The sequence below is a fragment of the Triticum urartu genome, chromosome 2A, assembly GCF_056163025.1.
Source record: "Triticum urartu cultivar PI428250 chromosome 2A, HENAU_Tu73, whole genome shotgun sequence".
In the NCBI taxonomy this organism is placed as follows: Eukaryota; Viridiplantae; Streptophyta; class Magnoliopsida; order Poales; family Poaceae; genus Triticum; species Triticum urartu.
Window position 1 is genome coordinate 59,235,482 of NC_141874.1, and position 21,607 is coordinate 59,257,088.

Here is a 21,607-nt window from a genome sequence, read left to right on the forward strand (position 1 = left end):
AGGGTACGTTTACACCATGGCATCTCCAATAGACAAGACCATAATTTTTTTTTGCAACATAGCCGTTTGCGTATGAGACTTAGTGTGAAACCCCATCCCCCCTATGTTGAAATCCTGGCTCTGTCCCTGCCCTCATGCATCTTTGATTTACTTCCACCATCATTCGCCCTTCCATCCTTCTCCTTCCCCTCCCTAGACGGGCGTACGGCCCTTTCTTCCACCGCCTTGCTCCCCTCTGGTACCTCCAAGCCCCCCTTCTCCTGCTCCCTGCTATTCATCTCCGCAACCCTAGCCTCCAACTACCTGTCCACCAATGACGGCGGATCCGGTAATATCACCAACCGCCGGAGGAACACCGGCCGCCGGTGAGAGTTTACGTGGACTCTGATGCGATCGCCAGAGGAAAGGTTGCAACCCTAGATCGCCTAGGGGGGAAAACTTCGTTTGTCGCTCACCTCCGGAGAGCTTTTTCTAGAAAGAAAAACAAAGAGTTTCTTCTAGAGCACGGTAATAGCATTTCCGAACTAGATGGAGTGACTACAGCTGGGCCAGTCGCAAGCTGCTTCAGGCCCATATGACCAACTGTCAGTCAGCAGAAAAACGTACTTCAGCCCGGGAGAGAAGGCAGGAGCGGGACAGTTGTTTGCCACACTACTTCACGAATTTTACATGTAAAAGGCTACAATGCATATATACATGTATATATGGAGATATATACCATATTTTGGCAATTCTTTCCGGATATGCGACCCTTTAATAATTCTAGCCCGCCCCTGGTTGCATTCCATCTACATCCAAGTGATGTATCGCTCAAAAAAGAAAACATCCAAGTGATGTAGAATGCATGGAGACAATCATTTTCTCAACAAAATATGATCCCGTGGCATGAACTGCCACTATGTGAATATTGACTGTAAGTTTGTAAATTACGTACTAACAGAAAAATCTTGACATATTTTGGCAATTTAAGAAAGTGAAAATTTATCAGGACATTGTAACTTGGCACATGGTTGCCAAGCTAATAAAATTCATGTAAAAAGTGCTCAATTTATATCGCATTTTCTCTTGTTCGTGCAAAAAATGTAATTAATGAATAGTGCACATGTTCAAAAAAGGACGGGTTTCAGGGAGCTTGTCTTTCAAAAAATGATCAAAATACATTTAAAAGTTTCAAAAAATATCATTGTTTTCTACAAATACATATGCATGGTCTTCAAGTACGATGTAAAGTTTCATTAACTAATGCGATTATTTATAGGCTACACAAGGAAGACAAATATCTAGGCCAAATGCAACAAATAAAAGCCCCTGTGTACATCATGTATGGACATGTATCTCTATTTTTTATAAAAAACATAGTTGATGTTGATGGTGTGCCTGTCATTCTGTAATATAGACCGTTCGATTTATATCTGACGGATAGAAAGGAAACTATGGCAATTTTGCAAAGAGATACCCACACCTCTCTCCACATTTGCAAATAAGGTCTTCTCTTGTTCATCTTTTTCTCTCACAAAATAAACTACTCATATAAATGCATCTTGATATTTCCGTGCAACTCATGGGCATCTTGCTAGTGTTCAAGAAATTCTGTACGTGTATGCTACAAATACGTGCTTATATGTATACTTTGCCAGATTTTCTAAAGGTTTGTATAAAATAGCATTTTCACTAAAAAAATAAACATGGAGCTCGGCCACCGTAATATTCTTCACGTATACACTGTGATCTATACGTGCGGTGTCTGTTTGGTGAAAATGGACAAAAATGGCCATTATCTGAAACTTCAAAACAAAACGATCCCAATCTAAAAATATTTCACGAAATAGCCCCTTTTGCATGACGCCCGGAGTTAGGGCGCCATGCTAGATATCATGACGCACCGGGCTAGGGCGTCATGCTATTTAGCATGCCGCCCTAGGCCGGAGTGTCATGCTACATGTCGCTATCATGGCGCCCTAGCTCGGGGCATCATGCTCTCTAGCATGACGCTCCTAACCGCGGGCGTCATGTAAAAGAGGATCATTTCGTAAAATATTTTTAGACTAGGGTCATTTTGTGTTGAAGTTTTAGATAAGATCAGTTTTGTTCATTTTCACGGCTGGTTATGTCTGAACACCGAGACTTCGAACACCTACTACCATCTGGTTTCAGTGGATGATAGTTACTCCGTCGTACCAGCCGTCCAGCCCTGCCAACAATCTGCCATGGGGTGCTACAAGGCGGATTTGCTGAGACGCGCCATCACCATGTGCCGGGGATTAAATGCCCTGCGTCTCCTCCCCGGCAATCAAGTGGCGTGCAGCCTTCTTATCTCCTGCATTATGCGCGCTCCCCGACCCTTCCTTTTCACTGAGAATAGCTGTGCGTACGCCTCATCGTTCCATCAATCGGCAAGCTACGCACATGCGCGCGGACTATGCAGGCCCGAACCCGCCGGGAGTTGGCCGACGGCCAGCCCGGACGATCCCGTGTGCAGTGCAGTGCACCGTTCCGCCGCACCCCTACCTAGCTCTGCTCTCAGAGCATCTCCAACAGCCGCGCATCTCCAACAGCCGTGCTAAAAGACACGCACGCGATAAATTGACTTTTTAACATGCGCGGGGTGTTTTCACGCGCTCCAACGATGGCGCGAAACTAGAGCGCGGGAAACGATTGCGCGCATGGGAAAAGGCGGCCGCTCGCGCGCTACATTTGGCACGCCGCGTTCGGGACGCCTATAAATTGCAGCGCCTCCGCCGTTCTCTCCATCTCTCCATCGCCCTTTGCAGCTCTCTTCATCTCTCCATCACCCCATGCCGCGCTCTGCCGCCGACACGCCACCACCGCGCCACGATGCCGCCTCGCCGCCGGGGAGGTACGGGCTACCGCGGCGTTCGTGTGCGTCCGTCCGGCACCTACTCCGCCGACATTCGGTCGGGCGGCGGCAATGCGGCTCCGTCTCGGAACCTTTGACACCGCCCAGGAGGACGCCCGCGTGTACGACGCTGTGGCGTGGCGCCTCCTGCGGTCCCGTCAGGACATGAACTTCGCCGACGTGGCGACGCGGGAGCGCGCACAGGAGTTGGCGCCTTTCCCGCGGCTTCTCACTGACGAGGATCATCGCAAGCACCGGAGGCGGGAGCATCGTCTCAGGATGGCCGAGATGGACGAGCAAGCCATGGCGTTGTGGAGCCATCGCTTCCCGGAAGACACCAACGAAGAACAGTTCTTCACCCAGAGGAGGGCGAAGAGGGCGAAGAGGAGGGAGGAGCGAGCCGACTATCGCGAGGACAAGCAAACGCGGAAGGCGGTCGCTAAATACAACCAAGCGCTAGGAGATGCGTCCTCATGGAACTCCGGCGACGAGCGGTTCCTTGACGCCTACGCTCCGACGTCGGAGGACATTACTGAGACAGAGTCCGAGTCGGACGAGTAGTAGTAGCAGAAGAACTATCTACGAAACCAAATATGTAGTAGGAGAACTATGTACGAAACCAAATATATAGTAGGAGAACTATCTACAAAACCAAATACCCCCTCCATTCCAAAATATAGTGCGTCCATATTTTCCGAGGTTCAACTTTAATCATAAATTTAACCAATGAGACCAACTGCGGCGGGAGAAAAAAATATATAATTGAAAACTTCTTTCGAATACGAATTCACTGATATAATTTTTGTTCCCGCCGTAATCGGTCTTGGTAGTTAAATTTACGGTCAAAGTTAAAGCACGGGGATAGAGGAAGCACTACATTATGGAATGAAGGAAGTATGTAATAGAAAAACCTGAAATATAGCGGGCCTGCTGGAGCGGCGTGGGCCCTTTTTAATTTGCGGCGGCCACTGAAGCCAACGCACCGCTGCGCGCAAAAGCTGACTAACCCGATACTGTATCATGACTTTTAGCGCGCGACTGTTAGAGATCCTCTCAGGGATGGGCTAAAGCTGAATCGAAACCAGCTGCGTCCTGTCCTGCAGACTGGTCTCGACGATGAAGAGTGGAGTGGAATTCCGTGGTCAGCTAGCTAGTAGCTGTCGGTTCGGCGACTTGGTACGCGCAGAAATTCATTGCGAAATTCATTGCGAAATGCCGCTCCAATAAATGCTCGTGTGATGGCGCACTGCGCCACAGTCCACAGCTCGCTCAGTGCCTGCCCTGCACTGTATTCACAGGATTTTTATACTAGTGCTGGTTCCTCGTAGGCTCGGGAGGGGACGGTGCGTCGCGTACGGAGATCGCACATCAATGCGTTTGCATGCATGCGTACCTACGTCGTATGGCCGACCCGACCCAGCAGGTGCTTTTGCGCGTACGCATAACCAAAAACAACGCGTTGCACTTGCGCGTACTACGTGTACGCTGTATCATTTTATGTGCGCCGTGAGATCGACGAGAGAGACGCTGGGCACACGCACCGACGCACCGGCGTACTACGTACATCCACAACCAGACCAGCAGCACGTCCATGTCTTTGCCATCATTTTCAAGTTTTACATCTACTCCAGTTGCTTAACGCACGTAAGTACGTACAGTACTCTCCAACAGACGAATGACGGGGGCCACCACGTCCACATGCACGATGTACTACTGGTAACATGCAAGTGCAACTAGCCGCGTCCGCGCATGCATGCATGCATGCACGCGCGCGGTCTGCTGGTTGGTTGGGCAGACGGGAGCGTAAATGCGCCCACCGGCACGGCCAACCAGAACCAAACGAGACGCTCCTTCTCCGGGCAGATACGTCGCCATCGCTCCCACCCAAGCACTCCACCGTCAACTCACACCGGCGAGGCAATCCGCGGCGCCCCTACACCCTGTCACCCACCCACTGCCCTGCCATACGCACTGCTCCCTCATGCCACCGTGTTCCTCGCCGATCGATCGTCGCCGCGTCGCGCCATCGTGCTCGCTCCTGCGTGCCCACCGATCGACCTCAGCTCGCAGATTGGGGATCGAGTCGAGAGCGAGCCAGCCAGCGCGCCAACTAACCACATTTACTCCACTCCGAAGCTAGAGTGCTAGACGAGCTGCACCGGCCTCGGCCTACCTTGAGCCTCGCTATATAAGGCTCTGCACGGCCTCGCTCCAGCTTCAGAACACAGCAGAGCATCACTCCCCAGCGAGCTTTGAGTGGAGCATAGCCAGCTGAGCTACAATGGGGAGGCGCGTGTGGGGTGTGACGCTCGCGGCGCTGGCCGTGGTGTTGGCCCTCGGAGTGGCCGCCGAGGCGCGTCGCTTGGAGAAGGACGGCTTGTTGGGCGGTGGTGGCGGTTTTGGCGGAGGAGGCGGCTTTGGCGGCGGGATCGGTCATGGTGGTGGCGTCGGGATCGGGTTCGGAGGTGGTAAAGGTGGCGGCCTTGGCGGAGGGGGTGGTCTTGGAGGAGGCGGTGGTGCTGGGGGTGGGCTTGGCGGAGGGCTCGGCCATGGTGGGGGCGTTGGAATTGGGTTTGGTGGCGGGAAAGGTGGAGGTTTAGGCGGGGGAGGTGGCCTTGGAGGAGGAGGCGGAGCTGGTGGTGGCGGCGGGCTTGGAGGTGGCATTGGCAAGGGTGGTGGTTTGGGAGGTGGCTTTGGCAAGGGTGGTGGTCTCGGTGGAGGAATTGGGCATGGCGGTGGCCTCGGAGGTGGCATTGGAAAAGGTGGTGGCCTTGGTGGAGGAGGAGGCGCCGGAGGTGGTGCAGGCAGCGGTGCCGGTGCAGGTGGTGGTCTTGGTGGAGGCGCAGGAAGCGGTGCCGGTGGTGGCCTTGGAGGTGGTTCAGGCGGAGGAGGACTCGGTGGTGGTGCCGGAGGAGGTTCAGGTGGTGGCCTTGGAGGAGGTGCTGGTTCCGGTGGTGGACTTGGAGGTGGCGCCGCAGGAGGTGCCGGTTCAGGTGGTGGGCTCGGTGGTGGCGCAGGAGGAGGTTCAGGCGGTGGCCTTGGAGGAGGTGCCGGTTCAGGGGGCGGTCTGGGTGGTGGTGCGGGAGGAGGTTCAGGCGGTGGCCTTGGAGGAGGTGCCGGATCAGGTGGTGGACTCGGTGGTGGCGCGGGAGGAGGTTCAGGTGGTGGCCTTGGAGGAGGTGCCGGTTCAGGCGGTGGCCTCGGTGGTGGCGCGGGAGGAGGCTCCGGTGGTGGTCTGGGAGGCGGTGCGGGTGGAGGTGCCGGTTCAGGCGGTGGTCTCGGTGGAGGCTCAGGCGGTGGCTTTGGAGGCGGCGCGGGTGGAGGTGCGGGAGGAGGTGGTGGGCTCGGCGGTGGAGCCGGTGGAGGCGGAGGTGCCGGAGCCGGCGGCGGTTTCGGAGGAGGCAAGGGCGGCGGCTTCGGCGGTGGCCTAGGAGGAGGAGGCGGCAAGGGCGGAGGCTTCGGTGGCGGAGTCGGCGGCGGCGGAGGCTTTGGAGGAGGCGCGGGAGGCGGAGCAGGAGGAGGCTTCGGCCATGGTGGAGGCGCAGGTTTCGGCGGTGGAGCGGGTGGCGGAGCTGGCGCCGGCGGAGGCGGGGGATTCGGCGGAGGCGGAGGCGCAGGCGGCGGCGGCGACATCGGGGACGGGCAGTGATGCTCACGCAGGGGCGGGCGGGCGCACGTACGTCGCGTTCGCCTCCGTCCATGCAGCAAGACGCGCGCGCCATGAGGAGCAAGCAAGCAATCAATCTTGGTAGTCTACGACTCTACGTACGTACGTATACGCGAATAATTTGTTGGGTGGTGAGCGATGATGAGTACTCTACATGACATTCCTTTTCCTTGTGTATCCATGATAGCATTACTGTGACGCATGTATTATTTTGGAAGCCAATGTACGTTTCCACTTGTACCAAAGATATATAAACAGATTAAGATTATATTACGCAGAGAGTGAGAGTGATGCCTACTACCATGTGTACAACAGTGCAAGCTTTGTTTAAAAAAAAGATAAATCCATACTACAACCTCGACTACCACTGAAGTCGAAAACACAACCCTCGACTTTCAAAACCAGACTGATTTTGACCGGTTTTGACCAATCAACGGTCTAGACAGCGTCAAGTCATATGCCATGTCACCATCTCCCGCATCTAAAATTTGATCCTATTTTTTATCCAGTGGGCCTACCTTTTTGAAACTTTCACAGATTGAATCTAAGAGTTGTGTGGATTTTCGAGAATTTTTTTTGAAGACTTTCTTTTGCCAAAATTTGAACAAAAAGTCTTGTGAATTTGAATTTTCGCTCTAGATTTTCTTATACTTGGCAACACTTGTTAAGACTTTCCCAGATTGGATATAATGGTTGTATGGATTTTTGAGATTTTTTTTCAATTTTCTTCTGGGAACTATTTTTGTCAAAATTTGACAAAAAAATGACCTCATGCTGACTAGGCGGTTGACTGGTCAAAAACAACTCTAGGGTTATTTTTGTCCGGTTTTGAAAGTTCAGCGTTGTAAATTAGACGGTTCTGTAGTTCAGGATTATGTTTTAGACTTCGACGGTAGTTCAAGGTTGTAATATGGACTTATCTCTTTAAAAAAGCATTACACGTTTTGCCCTAGTAGTGTAGCATGCATGTGCAATGGCGGAGCTTCACTAGGGCCAAGGGGGGCTATGCCCCCCCCCCCCCCAACCCTAGAGAAAGCATATGAAATACCATTAAATGGTGAACTAAAGTTTTATAAATTATCATAGTTTAAACAAAATATGTCCTTTTGGCCCCCCATAACTCTGCTTTACCCCCTCAACAATCTCTGTCAAGCTCTGCCCCTATGCATGTGTCGATCGGTGCACGACAGTCAGCATGCAGCAGGAGCCTTGTGTTGTGTGGGCAGTGAAAGCATCTATGTAGAGTACAAGTCAGAGAGAGACAGAGATCGACAATGCAAAGTGATCAGCTGGGATCCCGTTATCGGGGCCAAAAAATGCTTCCAGTTTTTTTTGAAAGATCCAGCAATTGCTGGCGTTTTCATTGATCATAGCAGAAAGCAGTGGAAAAACAACAATGGTGGTGAGGATCCTAGGATCAAAGTTTTAGGGAATGCCACAGACGGCCAAAACCCTAAGAGCAAGGGGGGTTTATCTCTCAAGGGGGGGTCCCCGAAGGGGCTCTCTAAGCATGCAGCTCCTGTGGTTCTCCATAGCTCGATGTTGTCTCTTATGCGCTTGATGATTCTTGCCGCGCACGGCAGGTGCTGTCTGAAGGTACAGTGGTTTCTCTCCTGCCATATCTCCTAGCAAGCAAGCCAGCACAGCGTCCGTACGCCCTTTCGCCATTGGTGTTGGGTCTGCTCCAGGATGCCTAGTATGATCACGATGGAGCTGTCCTGGCGCCAGCTCTCGGCCGGGGTGAGAGACGAGCAGCCGTGCCACAGCCCAGCTCGGCCCAAATCCGTCCGGCTTCCTGGCAGCCCCAAAAGAGGTGGCCCGAGGACTCGAGGTTTCTGACGCAGAGCTAGCAGAAGTAAGCGTTTGTCCAGCCCCGCCGCTGGAGTCTGTCATTGCACCAGAGCCGATCCTGGAGTAGCAACCAGGCAAAGATTTTGATTTTGCCCGGCGCCCAGGCCTTCCAAACCAGGCGGTCGAAGTGGGTCGTCGTTCTTCCCTGGAACTGCACCAGGTAGGCCGACTTCGCTGTGTACTTTCCTGAGCTCGCTCTGCTCCACGTCAGGTCATCCGGCACTCCTGGCTGCAGCTGCGCGTCCGTGTCCTGAAGCAGGCGATGAAGGGCGAGGACGTCCGGCAGAAGATGGCGGTTGTTGCCGCGGGCGAGGTCGCGGATCCACGTGTCGTTTGTGCCGCTCCTCGCCTGCCTCCTCTTTTCGAGCTAGCATTATTCCTCTTTTTCTTTTTAGGGAAAAATCACACTAGCTTCGTTGATCTGAAATGTTCCAAGGCTACGCAAGCAGTTCCTGCAACAAGTCTGTGGGCAGGGGGTAAACGGTGTTGGGTTCACTCACAAATTTGGCCACTTCGTCCTACACTTCTGTTGTGGTTGGATCGAGGATTTGGTTAGCAGCAGATTCACCCGTTTGTAAAAAAAAATACTTTCTTTGATCCATAATAATTGTCATGGTTTTAGTTTAATGGATCAGAGTGAGTAAAAAAGAATTGGCAAGTTGCTTGTCGGAGGGGTCAACTGAAACTTTGTCAGTTTTATAAGGACATTGACTCATGTTTGCACCAAGTTTGAGGCCTTTGGACCCTGTCTGTTTCGGACAGCAAGTTGGGAACTTATCGATGTATACAGGTCTACCACCAAGTTTCACGTAATCTGGGTCAGTGGTTCAAGGGTTGTTATCTGAATATATACTCAAGATAGGCATATTGCATTCACTCTGTTTTAGTTGCAAGTTTTAGTCTGGCCGGTTCTCGCTTTAGTGTTGTTGCTATTGTTGATGTGATGATCCTTTGGCTTGTTGGTGGATGTCCTTTTGGCGACCTTGTGTACACATAGAGACATGGAATGAGCTTGGTATTTCACCTTGACACGTCCCCTCTTAGTAGTGCAAAGATTCCTATTAACTCAAACAATAACATAACTTTCAAGTGGGAACACTAAATAGTACTCCCTCTGTACCTTAATATAAGTCGGTTTGGTAGGCTACCAACCCGACTTATATTAAGGTGCAGAGGAAGTATGTGCCTGGGTCGCTGATATCGATCTTCTGGACTGGAGGAGCAAGGCTAGACGAGCAAGCTGCATTTTTTGCTTGTAGCACACAGATCAGATGTAGACTTTGGTATTTGGGTGGCCTTTGTTTGACTGAAATCCAATCAGATCAGCTGTGATTTGTTTTTAACAGAGTGTTCTTGAATCTTGATGCTAACACTGCTGCACAATTCAATATTTATCTGCCTTTTTAATGACCGGAATCCACTCCAATCCATGATGAGATAAATAAACTCATCCCATCCCATCTCTTAAACTAAACATCAAAATGTAGTCATTCCATTTCTTCAAATTGCCATTACCAAACACAGCGACGGAACCGACCTATTCTAGTGGAATGAAACCGTGACATTCAGTTACACTTCGTCCCTGAACCAAACACACCCATAAAGTTGCACATTGCGGGTTTGGCTGTTGTATGCCGGGCTTCCGATACTCTTATTCGGGCACACAATTGAACCATTCCAAGTACTCCTACGTACAGTACTTGCAAAGCAATGGAAGTTGGTTAAGTCCTTCCCTGCCCTGCGTGCGTCGGTGGGGATCGCTGGGCGATGGCATCAGGAGGGCGTGTGGAGTGTTGGCTGGCAGACGCCGCGGCTCTTTTTTTTTAAGGGGAGGAGACGCCGCGGCTAGCAAGTCAATGGCAGCTACTTCCTCCGTCTCAAATTACTCATCGCATACATGGATGTATTTAAAACTAAGAGCAACTTCAACGGGCCAACCCAAACAGACGACGATTTCGTCCGCTTTTTGTCCGTTTGGGTCGGCCAGACGGACACAGATGCCCGCTTCGGCATTTGGGTCGGCGCTTGTGCCCAACGCTGGTCGATATCCATTTTGACGGCGCTAAAAGAAAAATGAACGAATGCATATTAAAAAAAGAGAAACAACATTAATTAAACATTAAAGCCGGCCACGAAGGCCGACGAAAGTCCACGCGTCCACATATTTGCATTTGAAAAAACAGCCTAAACTACGAGGCGGCGTGCTGCCCTTGGCATCGTCGTCGTCGTCCTCGGGGTCCGTGAGGTCGATGAGCGTCGGCGCCGGTCCGGCCCAGGCGAACGCCGTGTTCCAGAGCGCCGTCATGTCGGGTTGTGCCGGCGCAGGCAATGCCGGGACGGGGGGTGTGCGGCCGCCTGTGCAGCTGAGGCCTGGCGCGCCTCCTCCTCGGCCTCGCGCTGCTCCTCCTCGAGGTCGCGCTCGAGCATCTCCTCGTACTCGCCGCGACGGCGCTCCTCTGCTAGCCGACGCTGGCGCCACATCTCGAGGTACGCCTGCTCCTGCGTCGGTGTCGCCCCCAGCCAAACCGGTGGCGCGGACACCCACTCGCGCACCACTCCATTCCAGGAGTAGCGCACGATGGGCTGCGCCGCTCGTCCTCCTCGCTCTCCCGGTAGACGGCCGCAAGGGCCGCCTGGTAGGCGTCCTCCGCCGCCTGGTCCTCCTCGCGGACAACGAGCGGCGTTGGCCTCCGGTCGACCTCGCGCACGCCCCGCCGCCTCGCCTCCTCGTGCTCGAAGGCGAACCACCTCGCCCAGTTGGGCGAGTCGGTTGCGTAGGCCTTGTCGAGGCGCTGCTCCGGCGTCAGCAGCGTCCGCCAGCGCCGCACCTCCTCCGCGTGAGCGCGAGCCGTCCGCGGCGCCGCCGGCACTGGGATCCTATCTGGATCCGGATGCCAGTCGTGCGGCAGCGTCACGTCCGGATACGGCAGAGGCTGGGGGTTCTGCCAGTGCCACTCCGCCTGGTGCACTGGCACGCTGACGCGCTGCCTCTGCCGGCGAGGCGCCGGCGGAGGTGGGAGGAACTCGGAGGGGAAAGGGGTGGCGGGGGACTTGCCCTTGGCCTTGCTGCCGCTGCCGCCGGAGAAGAGGCCCATCTCGCTGTGGTTGTGGTGGCTAGGGTTTGCCGGCAACGAGGGAGCAAAGGTGGGCAGATGTGGACGGCGAGTATGGATGAGGACAGCCCCGCCGCACAGTCGGCTTAAAAAAGACGAGCACCGTCGCTGACGCGTGGACTCGTCATCATAAATTAAGCTGACCACGTGGGCAGCGGGTAGTTGGACGGCTGCCATGTGGGGACGCGGCGGATAGCGAGAAGGCGCGCGAAGCGTCCATTCGGCGTCCGCACCGTCGCATTTGGGACGCAAATTGAGGCCACAAATGCGTCGGCGCGGACGCGATACGGATGTGATTTAGGTTTTGGTCGGCGCGTTGGGCCGCCACTTTTGTCCGTGCCGTCCCAAACAGACGCAGGCGGACGAAATAGGCCGGCCCTTTGAGTTGCTCTAAAATACATCTAGATACATCTATACTTGCAACAAGTAATTCGGAACGAAGGGAGTACGTCGAAGGAACATGCGGAGGGAGGAGAGGGTTGGTGTTGGGGATCGTGGGTTCCATACGATTAGTTTTTTGTGCCGCGTACGGGGTCAAGGGGGCAAAGAGAAAAAAAGCATTGTGTGTAACGGACAGAGAAATAGGAGGAGTTGGAAACGGCGAACGAAAATAAACTGGTGGATGACAGAAAAACATTCTTTTATATTTTTACTATTTATTTATTTATATTGCTTTGAATCTTTTATTTATATTTTTTTAGGTGAAAATCTTTTGTTTATAAGCAGACACAGGGGTAAATGGGTCGGCCTATGATCCTGTTGCACTAATGCAGGCCCTGAGAAGATGGGCCACAAACTTAATCACTCTGGCCCAGCTATAATGAAAAATCCATTATGATGAAAATTATAAAGGGGAAATCGTTTTAGAAAGACAAAAAAGAACAATTTTGTTGAGAGTGGGATTCGAACCCACGCCCTTTCGGAACACACCCTCGATGTGCAGCCTTAGACCAACTCGGCCATCCCAACAATTGTTAACAGTACTATATTGCATTAAATAAATAATTTAATAACGACTATTAGGACTAAACAAAGCACATCCTGCCTACACACTGGAAAACTGTAAATATAAACTGGGATGGCCGCAAAGCCTGAAAGCTAGTTATCGGCCAGATTTTTATCCAGAGACAATGTCTACCTCACCCTCACAGTTGGCGAACGCCCCACTAAGCACCAGCTCCTCTCTAAAAGAAACTAGCAGTTGAGTATGTTTGGCTTTACATCTATTTTTGTATTTTACTGCAAAAAAAAGGAACCAAAGATATTCTGCCTAACTCGAGATAGATGGCTGTAGAAATGCAAACAAAGCAGAATTTCTTTCATCAGGAGGTTTCTGTTTTCAGCAGTCTCGACCACCTGGGCGCCTCCTCCCGGATCAAACTTCATGCAAAAACCAACAGGGTCCTCCCTTTTAACAGCACGGATCAGGTTAAATTTGTGCTGGTATGGAACCGATCATAAACCAACTTGTGGTCGGGTTCTCGAATTAAGCTTGACTTCATTCCACTCGTGATCTGCTGAAGGAATGATCATAAATATCTGCCCCAATCAACGTCTAAGCCTCTTTTTCCTGGTTGCCCAAGTAGCTTTCTGAAACTCTCTGTTCACCTTCTCCAACTTCTACAGCAAAAAGCATCGTGCATCCTTTGATCGTGCAAATAGGAAGTTTCGCTCAAACTTGCGAAGGAACAGTAACAGCTGCCTTTCATAATTCTCAGTATAGTAGGTGCTACTTACGGGTTACGGGTCGGCATCGTAGGGAGCACAGCTACCTTGCTGCAATGGAACAAGCAGGATTGGCTTTCCGCGCTTCTTGAACTCAAACACTGCAGGAAAGATGTCACTCGACAATTGCAGGTTGCCCATCAGGTCTAGTCGCGTCAAGTTACCTACAAAATACCCACTGGTTATTGGCTGCTCTCCTTGGTGCATGCCCGTTAGGGTAGGCCTTGAACATAGTTGAGGAAAATACGAAGAAGCGTGCTTCTTACATGTTGTTTGCTTCAATGCATTACAAATCACTTCCAATGATTCAGGAGGTAGAAGGTTAGATCCTGCATCGACTGATACAAGGTTTGGCGCTTGCACTATCAGCCTGGAAATGAAGTGCGCGGTACCCATCCCACCGCGGTTCTTACTGCAACATGAAATTTGAAGTGGGTAAGGAAACTTAAACATCAAGCATGCATCATTGTGACTCGGGCAGAGTTTATTTCTACCTGATGTTGATGTGGGAGAGATTTACTTTCCTTGGCAATGCTTCCTCAAGTATTTGGAAGCCTATTGGTCCTAGGCCGATGTCTTCAACATTTAGCTCCCTTACATGTGAACCCAGGAATTTCACTAATGTAGCTGCCACAGAGCTGCAAATTCATCTCGGTTCAGAATGTGACCCAAGCTAAAGAAACAACAGAAACTCTGCACTGGGAAAAAGGACTTACCTCCCAAGATGATTATCTGCTATAGAAAGCATATCAAGTAGTTTATTAATCGATGTGAGGCACTCAAGAAGTTTAGTCACACCAACACTGGACAGATCGCAGTTCTCTGCTCTTAATTTCCGAATTGGATTCCCCCTTTGAAGAGCCAATTCAAAAAAAGGAATAAGGTATCTGCAATGTTTATATGTAACTCCTTAGTGCTTATTGTTAGAACATAACAGAGTCCACAAGGAAAAATTGTCTTGAAGTTGACCGCAGGCATAAAGAACTATTATGCACTCATGATTGATGCAAATCTAGAGAAAACTGAAGACTACCTGATACCCTCATCAGTGATTGGATTGTCACTTATATCTAAACTTCTCAAATTAGACATCTTTACTAGAATATTGCATACAACCTCCATGTCCCCCTCCTGCAAATTGTTTCCCCTGACATGACAAGTATTATGATATGTTTTAATACACAAGCCATGCCAACTTCAAAAGGAGTGGTGAGAAAGGTTTCTAATTATGACAACTTGCCGGGTGCTGAAAGGGAACAGGTAATACCTTAGGTTAAGAACAGTCAAGGAGTTCAAGGATGTATTTGACTTCAGTGCTGATGAGAAACTTGTAGAACTTCTGTCTACAGTAGAACGCCAGCCTGCAAGCTATAAAAGAGAGATTATTTGGGTCCAAAAGACATATATCAAAGAAGAAAAAGGTTCTTGTGTGAACCCACATTGTTTTCTGACAAGTCAAGCGTTTGTAAACCAGAGGAAGATTCAAGGAGAGTATGAATAATCATCTTAGCAAATGATGGCTGCATCTTAGCATCGTTAAATGACAGCAACTGCAGCGACCTGAACAATAGTTATAAGAATAAAACAGTGTTAATGCGCACCCAATCTTTTTGGCAACCAGTTTGCTGCATATACCAATCTTAAATCCCAAACCACCGAATAGGTTGGAGATGCAGGCATGAGATTGCGAGGACAAAACTTCCTCTGAATGACAGGATGAATATAGGTGATTTTTTTTTTCACTTCTACATGTCGTTACTCGCTTATCCTTGCCTTTCTTTTTTTACATTCTAGTCCGTTCTACTGCTCTCTGCTTTAAGATGAATGAACTGCCATGTATTGTCCACAGGTGTGACATGATACTCTGAATAAAATAATGCAAACTGATTTTTCATGTAAAATAGGTAAAGTTCAACATGACTGAATCTGGCACTGCTTTTCATTTTCCGGTTAAACCCAGTCATATCAGGTTTTTGAACAGGACCTTGAACGGCCAAACTAGCAGTGCCTCCTATTCCACACAACCCTCAAAATGGTGTTAAATCTTCCCAGTGTTAGGAGAGAGTATTTACTTCAATAATGTATGTGAAGCATAAACTAACCAATACAACATTTCAACAATAGTAAATCATTGCTCTGTTGCAACACACAGTCGCTCAAGCTTTGGAGGGGCGTAGATGGGTTTCCGACATCGAGGGTGCTCTTACTGTGCAAGTCTTAATTGAATGTGTCTCCATTTATGGGACCTGGTAGATGGTTTTACTCTGCAGCAGTACAGTCCTGATCAACACATTTGGAGGTTTACTCGGTCAGGTCATTATACAAGCAAATCAGGATACGAGCTATTTTTTTCCTTGGCTCTATTAAGATGCAAAAGAATTTGGAAACCCTGGGCTCCCCTAGACTGCATTTTTTTTGTGGCCTGCCATTAACAATCACTGCTGGACTGCGGATCGGCTCTCTAAGCATGGGCATCCACACCCCGGTGCCTGCCCCTTGTGTGATCAAGCCGAAGAGACGATTCAACACCTGTTTGTCTCATGTGTCTTTGCTCGGCAAATCTGGGCACTCATCCTCCAAATGATTGGACTTGCTCTATCCGGCCGCAAGATTCGATCGCGCGCCATTGTGGCAAACCTTTCTATGAGCTGCTTCTCCAACTGGTGGTACAGAGCTCCAGAGGGTGTTTGCTAAGGAGCGCAGAGAAGGGCTTAATTCTAATAATGGTTGCTTTGTGCATCTGTAAACACAGGAATGACTGTGTCTTTAGGTGCACAACCAAGGATTCCTGTAGTTCTACTTGAAGTTGCCACTGAGAGTGCCGTTTGGTGCTTGGATGGGGCTGCTGCACTCCAGGTTTTGCTCCTAAGGTCGCTTACACTGGATATGTAGTCCGTTTTGTGTGAGTAGTCGGCCGCTGTATCTAAAGTGTCGCAAGCGTTTGCGGGGCACCCTGGTCGTGTGTGGGTGTGTTTGGGGTGGAGATTGGATTTATTCCCTAACCCTCCCTTTTGCACTCCTTAATGAAATGACAGCTCTCTTACGCGTTCGAGCAAAAAAAATCCTTTTGAAAGTTAAAGATAATGATATATAATCTCTTAGTTGTAAACTGAAAGTTTTCAGAATGTTTTGCAATTCCTGTAAATTATTTGAAATGTTGTCCCGAGTAGGAACAATCTGCAGATTTTTTTGCTATTGTGAACTTCTATGTTTTATATTGAACAACGTTTTTACAAATTTGAACACCCATTCTTTATGTTCTGGGCCTGCTCCTGTATATTCTTGTGACAAATGCATAAAATGGCTGGATACATCTTTCCACCCTAAATTAGATTATGAAATCATGCCATAAAATGGCTGGAAAAAATTAACCGAGCATCTAGTTAGAGTGACATTGTACAGAATAATGCAACAAGAATTGCTGAAAAAAAGAATAATAAAGGAAGAAAAGGTTGGATTCCTCAAGCTATTCCCCAACATCTGTTTGAAAATAAAACCAAGGCAGAATAAGAGGGCATGCAACTTACTTTGCATATGACAGAAAATTTAGTAGACCGGCAGAGATGGTTAGAGACTTGCTTTCATCAATGCGAGATGATTTAATACGAAAGGACTGGATCTTGTAGTTTTGGGATCCTGGCTGGCAAAGACTACTGCAAACTTTATCCATGGCTGCAGGATAAAGCTGGCAGTGGATAAATTCAAGAGATAATAGTGTCTTTGCATGGCAGCTCAGAAGCAGGCATACACCATTAACCTGTCAGTAGAAATTGAGAAGGGGCTTAAAATTGGAATATTCCTCGTTTGCTATCAGTTGACAAAACAGAGCAAAGCAACAATATGGGACATCATGCAGAAAAGGATACAACAAGTGTGTAGCTTATACGCTGCAAAACTCTCTTTTCTGGTCAGTTCTTTGTCATGCTTCTTAATAATGCTGCCTCAGCCTTAACTTTCCCTATGTCTCTTATGGTACAGTTTACGAGACATAGAAACTTGAACTATTGAACATGATGTTACTTTTAACTGAGTTGCAGCCCATGGCTCTGCATTTTTGTTTTCCTAAAGCTATTGCATGCACCAACAAACATAACCTCGCAGGCATAATATTACCTCAAGCTCTGATATGACTCTTACGAACACCAAAGTTTCTAGCCTGCTATGTTGCAACATGTCCTGAAAAACAACAGATTTCTAGCAGTCAATCATAACTGTCTTAAGTCTGAACTTTAAACGATGAATTCACAATACATATGCAAACATATATATAGCACAAACAACAACTTATTCTGGAATCTGACTATCTGAGTGCACATTTATTGTTGTATGGATGATGGAGAGATACACAAATAACAAAATACCAACAAAATAACAGCAATACAGATGCACAATTGAAACAACACATGCTACAGACCGTAGATAATTAATCATAGACAGTGGAAAAATGAAGGAACAAGGTACTGCTTGAGCACTTACACAAACTTCGGCCGTGCAAAGCACATTTTGAAATCTCAAGCACCTGAAAATGAGGAAAATTTACTATAGTAAGAATTAAGAAAATCCAATTTCTGCATAGCTCTTGAGGGATGCTAGAAGCAACCTGATCTAACCTAGGTTCATGTTGTAACTAAACTGGGAAAACTAACATTGCATAACCAGATTAGAGATCCCCATGAGATTATTATCGATTTCTAACTACTGACGAGTGAGGGTTTCTTTAATTGAATATAAATCACTAGCACCAGGCAGTTCTCCATGAAAAGGTTAAATATGAGTTAAAGAGGAACTGGGTATATGACAAACAAATGACATATGATCGCACCTTGCATAAGATCCAAGTATGGTCCAATGATATGACAGTCTGGAATACTGTTGGGCTATGTTCTCACTGAGGTAAACGGAACTCATGATTTTATCTGCATAGATTATAGTTAGACTTGAAGATAATTTCAATCGCTACAACTAACAACAAGCATAACATAAAACTATTCTTGGCTAGAAAACAAATCAGCCCATTGCTCATGTTGTTAAGATAGTTGTTTACTGTGATGAGTAAATAACCAAACGATGTCAAGCATAACAAATATTCCCTCCGATCAAAAATAAGTATCATGGTTGACCCTGGCACTTATTTTGGATCGGAGGGAGTACTTAAGGAGGAAGAGGTTTTATATATTCACCTGACATACTTAGCTCACCAATACGCCCACAAAATAAAGGAAGCAACGCAGCCTCTGCAGCTTCGTCCAGGCACCTGTGAAAGGGTAAAAATAAGTGACAAAGTCAGTCCAGAATGAACAGATTAACGATTAAACCATCTGTAATTGTTTGATAACATACTCTTGCAAATGCTTTTCCCAGTACAGCTGCTGCCAATCTACAGTAACCAAGTTATCATGTCCAGTGTTATCATGGAGGGGCCAGCGAGATTCGAACAATGCCTGCCATGCAGTGCTGAAGTCTTCACACCTGCGAGCATCAACATTATCAAATACTTGAAGAGTATTCTCTTGGCCGAGGTCTTCTAACAAATATTCCTACAACACCTGACTTATTGGTGTGTACTAGATGAGTGTCACCTTGAACGTTTTGTCCCACGTCTATTGCCGTCGGCCTCTCCGAATCGATCAGTAAGGGAAGTAGAAGAGCAGCATCTAGGATGGGCAATTCGAAATGCAAAGTGATTAGCCAATTTCTCTTTGAAAATGTAAGAAGATACTGTACTAAAAGGAGGGAAGGACAGGGAGAGGGGTAGGGTACCGGGCATGGGCGCCGTGATGGAGCAGTTCGAGAGCGAACGGCGGCAGAGAAGACGCCAGCTGGTGGAGAAGCTCCCAGGGCAGCGCCTCCGCGACCTGCTCCGGCGCGAGGTGGCCGCCACCCCCCTCCTCCTCGTGCTCCTGGACGAACCCGTCGAACTGAGCGCCGCACCCACCAGATCGACCCGCGCCGGCTGCGTCGGCGGTGAGATGCGCGGCGACCGCTTGCAGGCACAGCGACAGCAGAGTGGGCGGCACCGCCTTCGCGCCGACAGCAGCCATCTCTATCCCCTATCCCGCGCTGCTTATAGTTCGGAAATTGTGGAGCTTAATATCTAATCTGAGCTTCCATCCTGGGCTCCTGGCCTTCAGGGAATCCGGCGACGGCGAGTCGCCGGCGAGGCGAGGCCGGCGGCTGGTGGCAGAGGTCAGAGCCGCAAAGGGGAATCGCAGAAGTGAGGCACTCGACTCGCCGGGTTTTTTTTTTTTTTGAGGGGAGGCACTGGATTGCTGGGCTTTCCTTTTCGTTTCAGCCCATCTCTTATTACGAGCTGAGCCAAAATCCCAGCGTAGTCCAAGACCCACCCTGTCCACTACATCCGCCAGCTGGCGAAAGGTTGCCGAGTTTTTTTCTTTCTATTTTACCTTTTTTTACAAATTTTGAAAAAGCTTTAAACAATACTCAGGAACATGAAAAATATTCAACATTTAGAGAAATATTATAAACTTGGAAATAAATGGGAATTTTAAAAATCTTCACAAATTAAAATATTCTCTTGATCCTAAAAAATATTATTTTTTGCATTTTTTATACTTCTGGATATTTAAAAATATATATTACAAAAACACTCCACATAAAATATTTGCAATTTCCTAATCAGCACTAGTAAAATGATAGATGTGTATAGGAAAAATATTCCTCATGTATAGAAAAATGCAATGTGTATAAAAACTTGATCATGTACTTAAAAATGTTAATCAACCATCCAAAAAATGGTAAATCATTTATTTTAAAAATATTAAATATGTATAAAAAATTTCCTGATGTATATACAAAAAATGTAGAACATATATTAAAAAATTTGACCATAAAATCATAAATTTTAAACAATGTATCAAAAAAATGCTAATCATATATTTCAAAAATACTAACTGCTCATATAAAATGTTCCTGGTATATACCAAAAAATTAGTCATGAAACAAAAATATATGAAAATGGTATGGAAAAGGTAGTCATGAAAGCAAAATATGAAAAATGATAATCATCTACTTCACAAATGTTAAACATGTAAAAAAATGTTTCAGATGTATACCAAAAAATGTAGAAATTCTCTTAAAAAATTGAACATAAGAACATAAATTCAGAATAAATTCTCATAGTACATAAAATAAACTTAATAATATATTTATAAAATATTAATAATATAATAAAATTGTTGATGATATATAGAGAAAATGTAAAATGTGTGCGAAAAAATATTCATCAAACATAACTTTTTAAATATTAATCATGTATTTGCAAAATGTTAAACTTGTATACAAATATTTTTATTATTTACTTAAAATGCACAAATGTGTATGAAGATAGTAGATTGTTTGAAGAGAAAAATATGAACAGAAGCATTGAAAACCGAAGAAGCGAAAGAAAGAAACAAAAGAAACACCTCAGAAAAGAAGAAAAATAGATAACCCGAAGAAAACCGTGAAAATTCATGAGGAAACTAAGAGAAACCAAGAAAAAAATACAAACCAAGACAAACATATAAAACTGATGAAAATAAGAAACAAGATACCCGAAGAAAAAAAAGTGAAAAGAAAAAGAAAAACCAAGAGAACAAAATAAAACCAAAAAAGCAAAAGACAACAAGAAAATCGGTGAATAAAAAACAAAGGAAAATACAAAACAAATCCCAAAAAAAGACCGGACCCCAAAAGTGAAAACCGAAGAAGAAATCTACACAAAAAAGACAGAAGAAAACAGAAACGAAACTAGCTAACGAAAACCCAACGAACTGTCGAACGAAAACTTGAGTGTGCTCCTAGCCAGTGGCCAGCAAGCGGTTGTGTCTCGTCGCCGACGCGGTTTTGAGCCTTTGCTCGGACGTTGTTGTCTCACATTGTCCTTTTTATTTTAAAAAAAATGTACGGACTTCTCTACCTGGTAGTCTAGTTTTTTTTTCCTGTCGAACGAAATCGAGCCAATGAAAAAAAAGATATAAATAGGCCGGCCCAATAGCTACAGTGCAGGGACAAAGCTTCGGGCAAGACGAGCGCAAGATATAGCTCTCGCGGTCTCGGTTTAGTGAGGCAAGCTCCCCTCACCTACAACGATGTTTACTAGGTTAGAGCATCTCTAGCAGATCCTATAAAAGCAGTCAAATGTTCGTATTTAAGGTACAGGCTGGAAAAAAACGCCCGAATAGATTATGTAAAATAGCATATCCCCTAAAAAAATTACAGTCTCCCGAATATTAGAGCTCCCATTCGTTATATATGGAGGATTTCAGCCCTTTTTTAGGATCCTGTAACGTCGGTTAAAGTTGGAGCGGGGGGGGGGGGGGGGGGGGGGGGGGGCTCGCGACGCCACGCATGAGTGGCGAGCAGGCGGAGGAGCTTGCCGGTTGCCAACCGGAG

At 47.6% G+C, this 21,607-nt stretch overlaps 2 protein-coding genes, 1 non-coding gene and 1 pseudogene across 7 annotated transcripts; 2 read left to right on the top strand and 2 right to left on the bottom strand.

The window, feature by feature from the left end:
• Positions 1–2,929: 2,929 nt before the first annotated feature.
• Positions 2,930–3,418, top strand: LOC147983730 (uncharacterized). The gene has a single exon (XM_087540845.1). The coding sequence runs from the start codon at positions 2,930–2,932 to the stop codon at positions 3,416–3,418; it is 489 nt and encodes a 162-aa protein (XP_087396971.1).
• Positions 3,419–4,779: 1,361 nt separating this feature from the next.
• Positions 4,780–6,797, top strand: LOC147983731 (uncharacterized; annotated as a pseudogene).
• A 5,579-nt stretch (positions 6,798–12,376) lies between these two features.
• Positions 12,377–12,457, bottom strand: TRNAL-GAG (transfer RNA leucine (anticodon GAG)). The gene has a single exon. It is a non-coding gene; the product is annotated as a tRNA-Leu (tRNA).
• A 1-nt stretch (position 12,458) lies between these two features.
• On the bottom strand, positions 12,459–19,469 carry LOC125529295 (RNI-like superfamily protein). 5 transcript variants are annotated; one of them, XM_048693708.2, is made up of 16 exons: positions 18,974–19,468; positions 18,793–18,867; positions 18,554–18,682; positions 18,394–18,467; positions 18,036–18,129; positions 17,690–17,732; positions 17,327–17,389; positions 16,741–16,970; positions 14,653–14,773; positions 14,481–14,581; positions 14,247–14,360; positions 13,930–14,100; positions 13,708–13,851; positions 13,480–13,625; positions 13,226–13,377; positions 12,459–13,105 (listed from the first exon to the last, which is right to left on the bottom strand). In XM_048693708.2, exons 1-15 carry the CDS (start codon positions 19,252–19,254, stop codon positions 13,229–13,231), a joined length of 1,935 nt encoding a protein of 644 aa, XP_048549665.1. In that variant the 5' UTR covers positions 19,255–19,468; the 3' UTR covers positions 12,459–13,105; positions 13,226–13,228. The 5 variants fall into 5 exon arrangements, with proteins under 5 accessions (XP_048549665.1, XP_048549663.1, XP_048549664.1 ...); XM_048693706.2 differs by having other exon boundaries at positions 12,459–13,108; XM_048693707.2 differs by having other exon boundaries at positions 12,459–13,132.
• Between the last annotated feature and the right edge of the window lie 2,138 nt (positions 19,470–21,607).

What these genes read in the sequence shown, in the direction of transcription:
- LOC125529295 (XM_048693708.2), bottom strand. Translation starts at nt 19,254, where the DNA reads ATGGCTGCTGTCGGCGCGAAGGCGGTGCCGCCCACTCTGCTGTCGCTG. An exon ending in CGTGGGACAAAACGTTCAAG is followed by an intron (nt 18,683 to 18,792) that starts GTGACACTCATC and finishes TGATGCTCGCAG; the next exon opens with GTGTGAAGACTTCAGCACTG. An exon ending in AATTTTCTGTCATATGCAAA is followed by an intron (nt 14,774 to 16,740) that starts GTAAGTTGCATG and finishes ACTATTGTTCAG; the next exon opens with GTCGCTGCAGTTGCTGTCAT.
- LOC147983730 (XM_087540845.1), top strand. Translation starts at nt 2,930, where the DNA reads ATGCGGCTCCGTCTCGGAACCTTTGACACCGCCCAGGAGGACGCCCGC.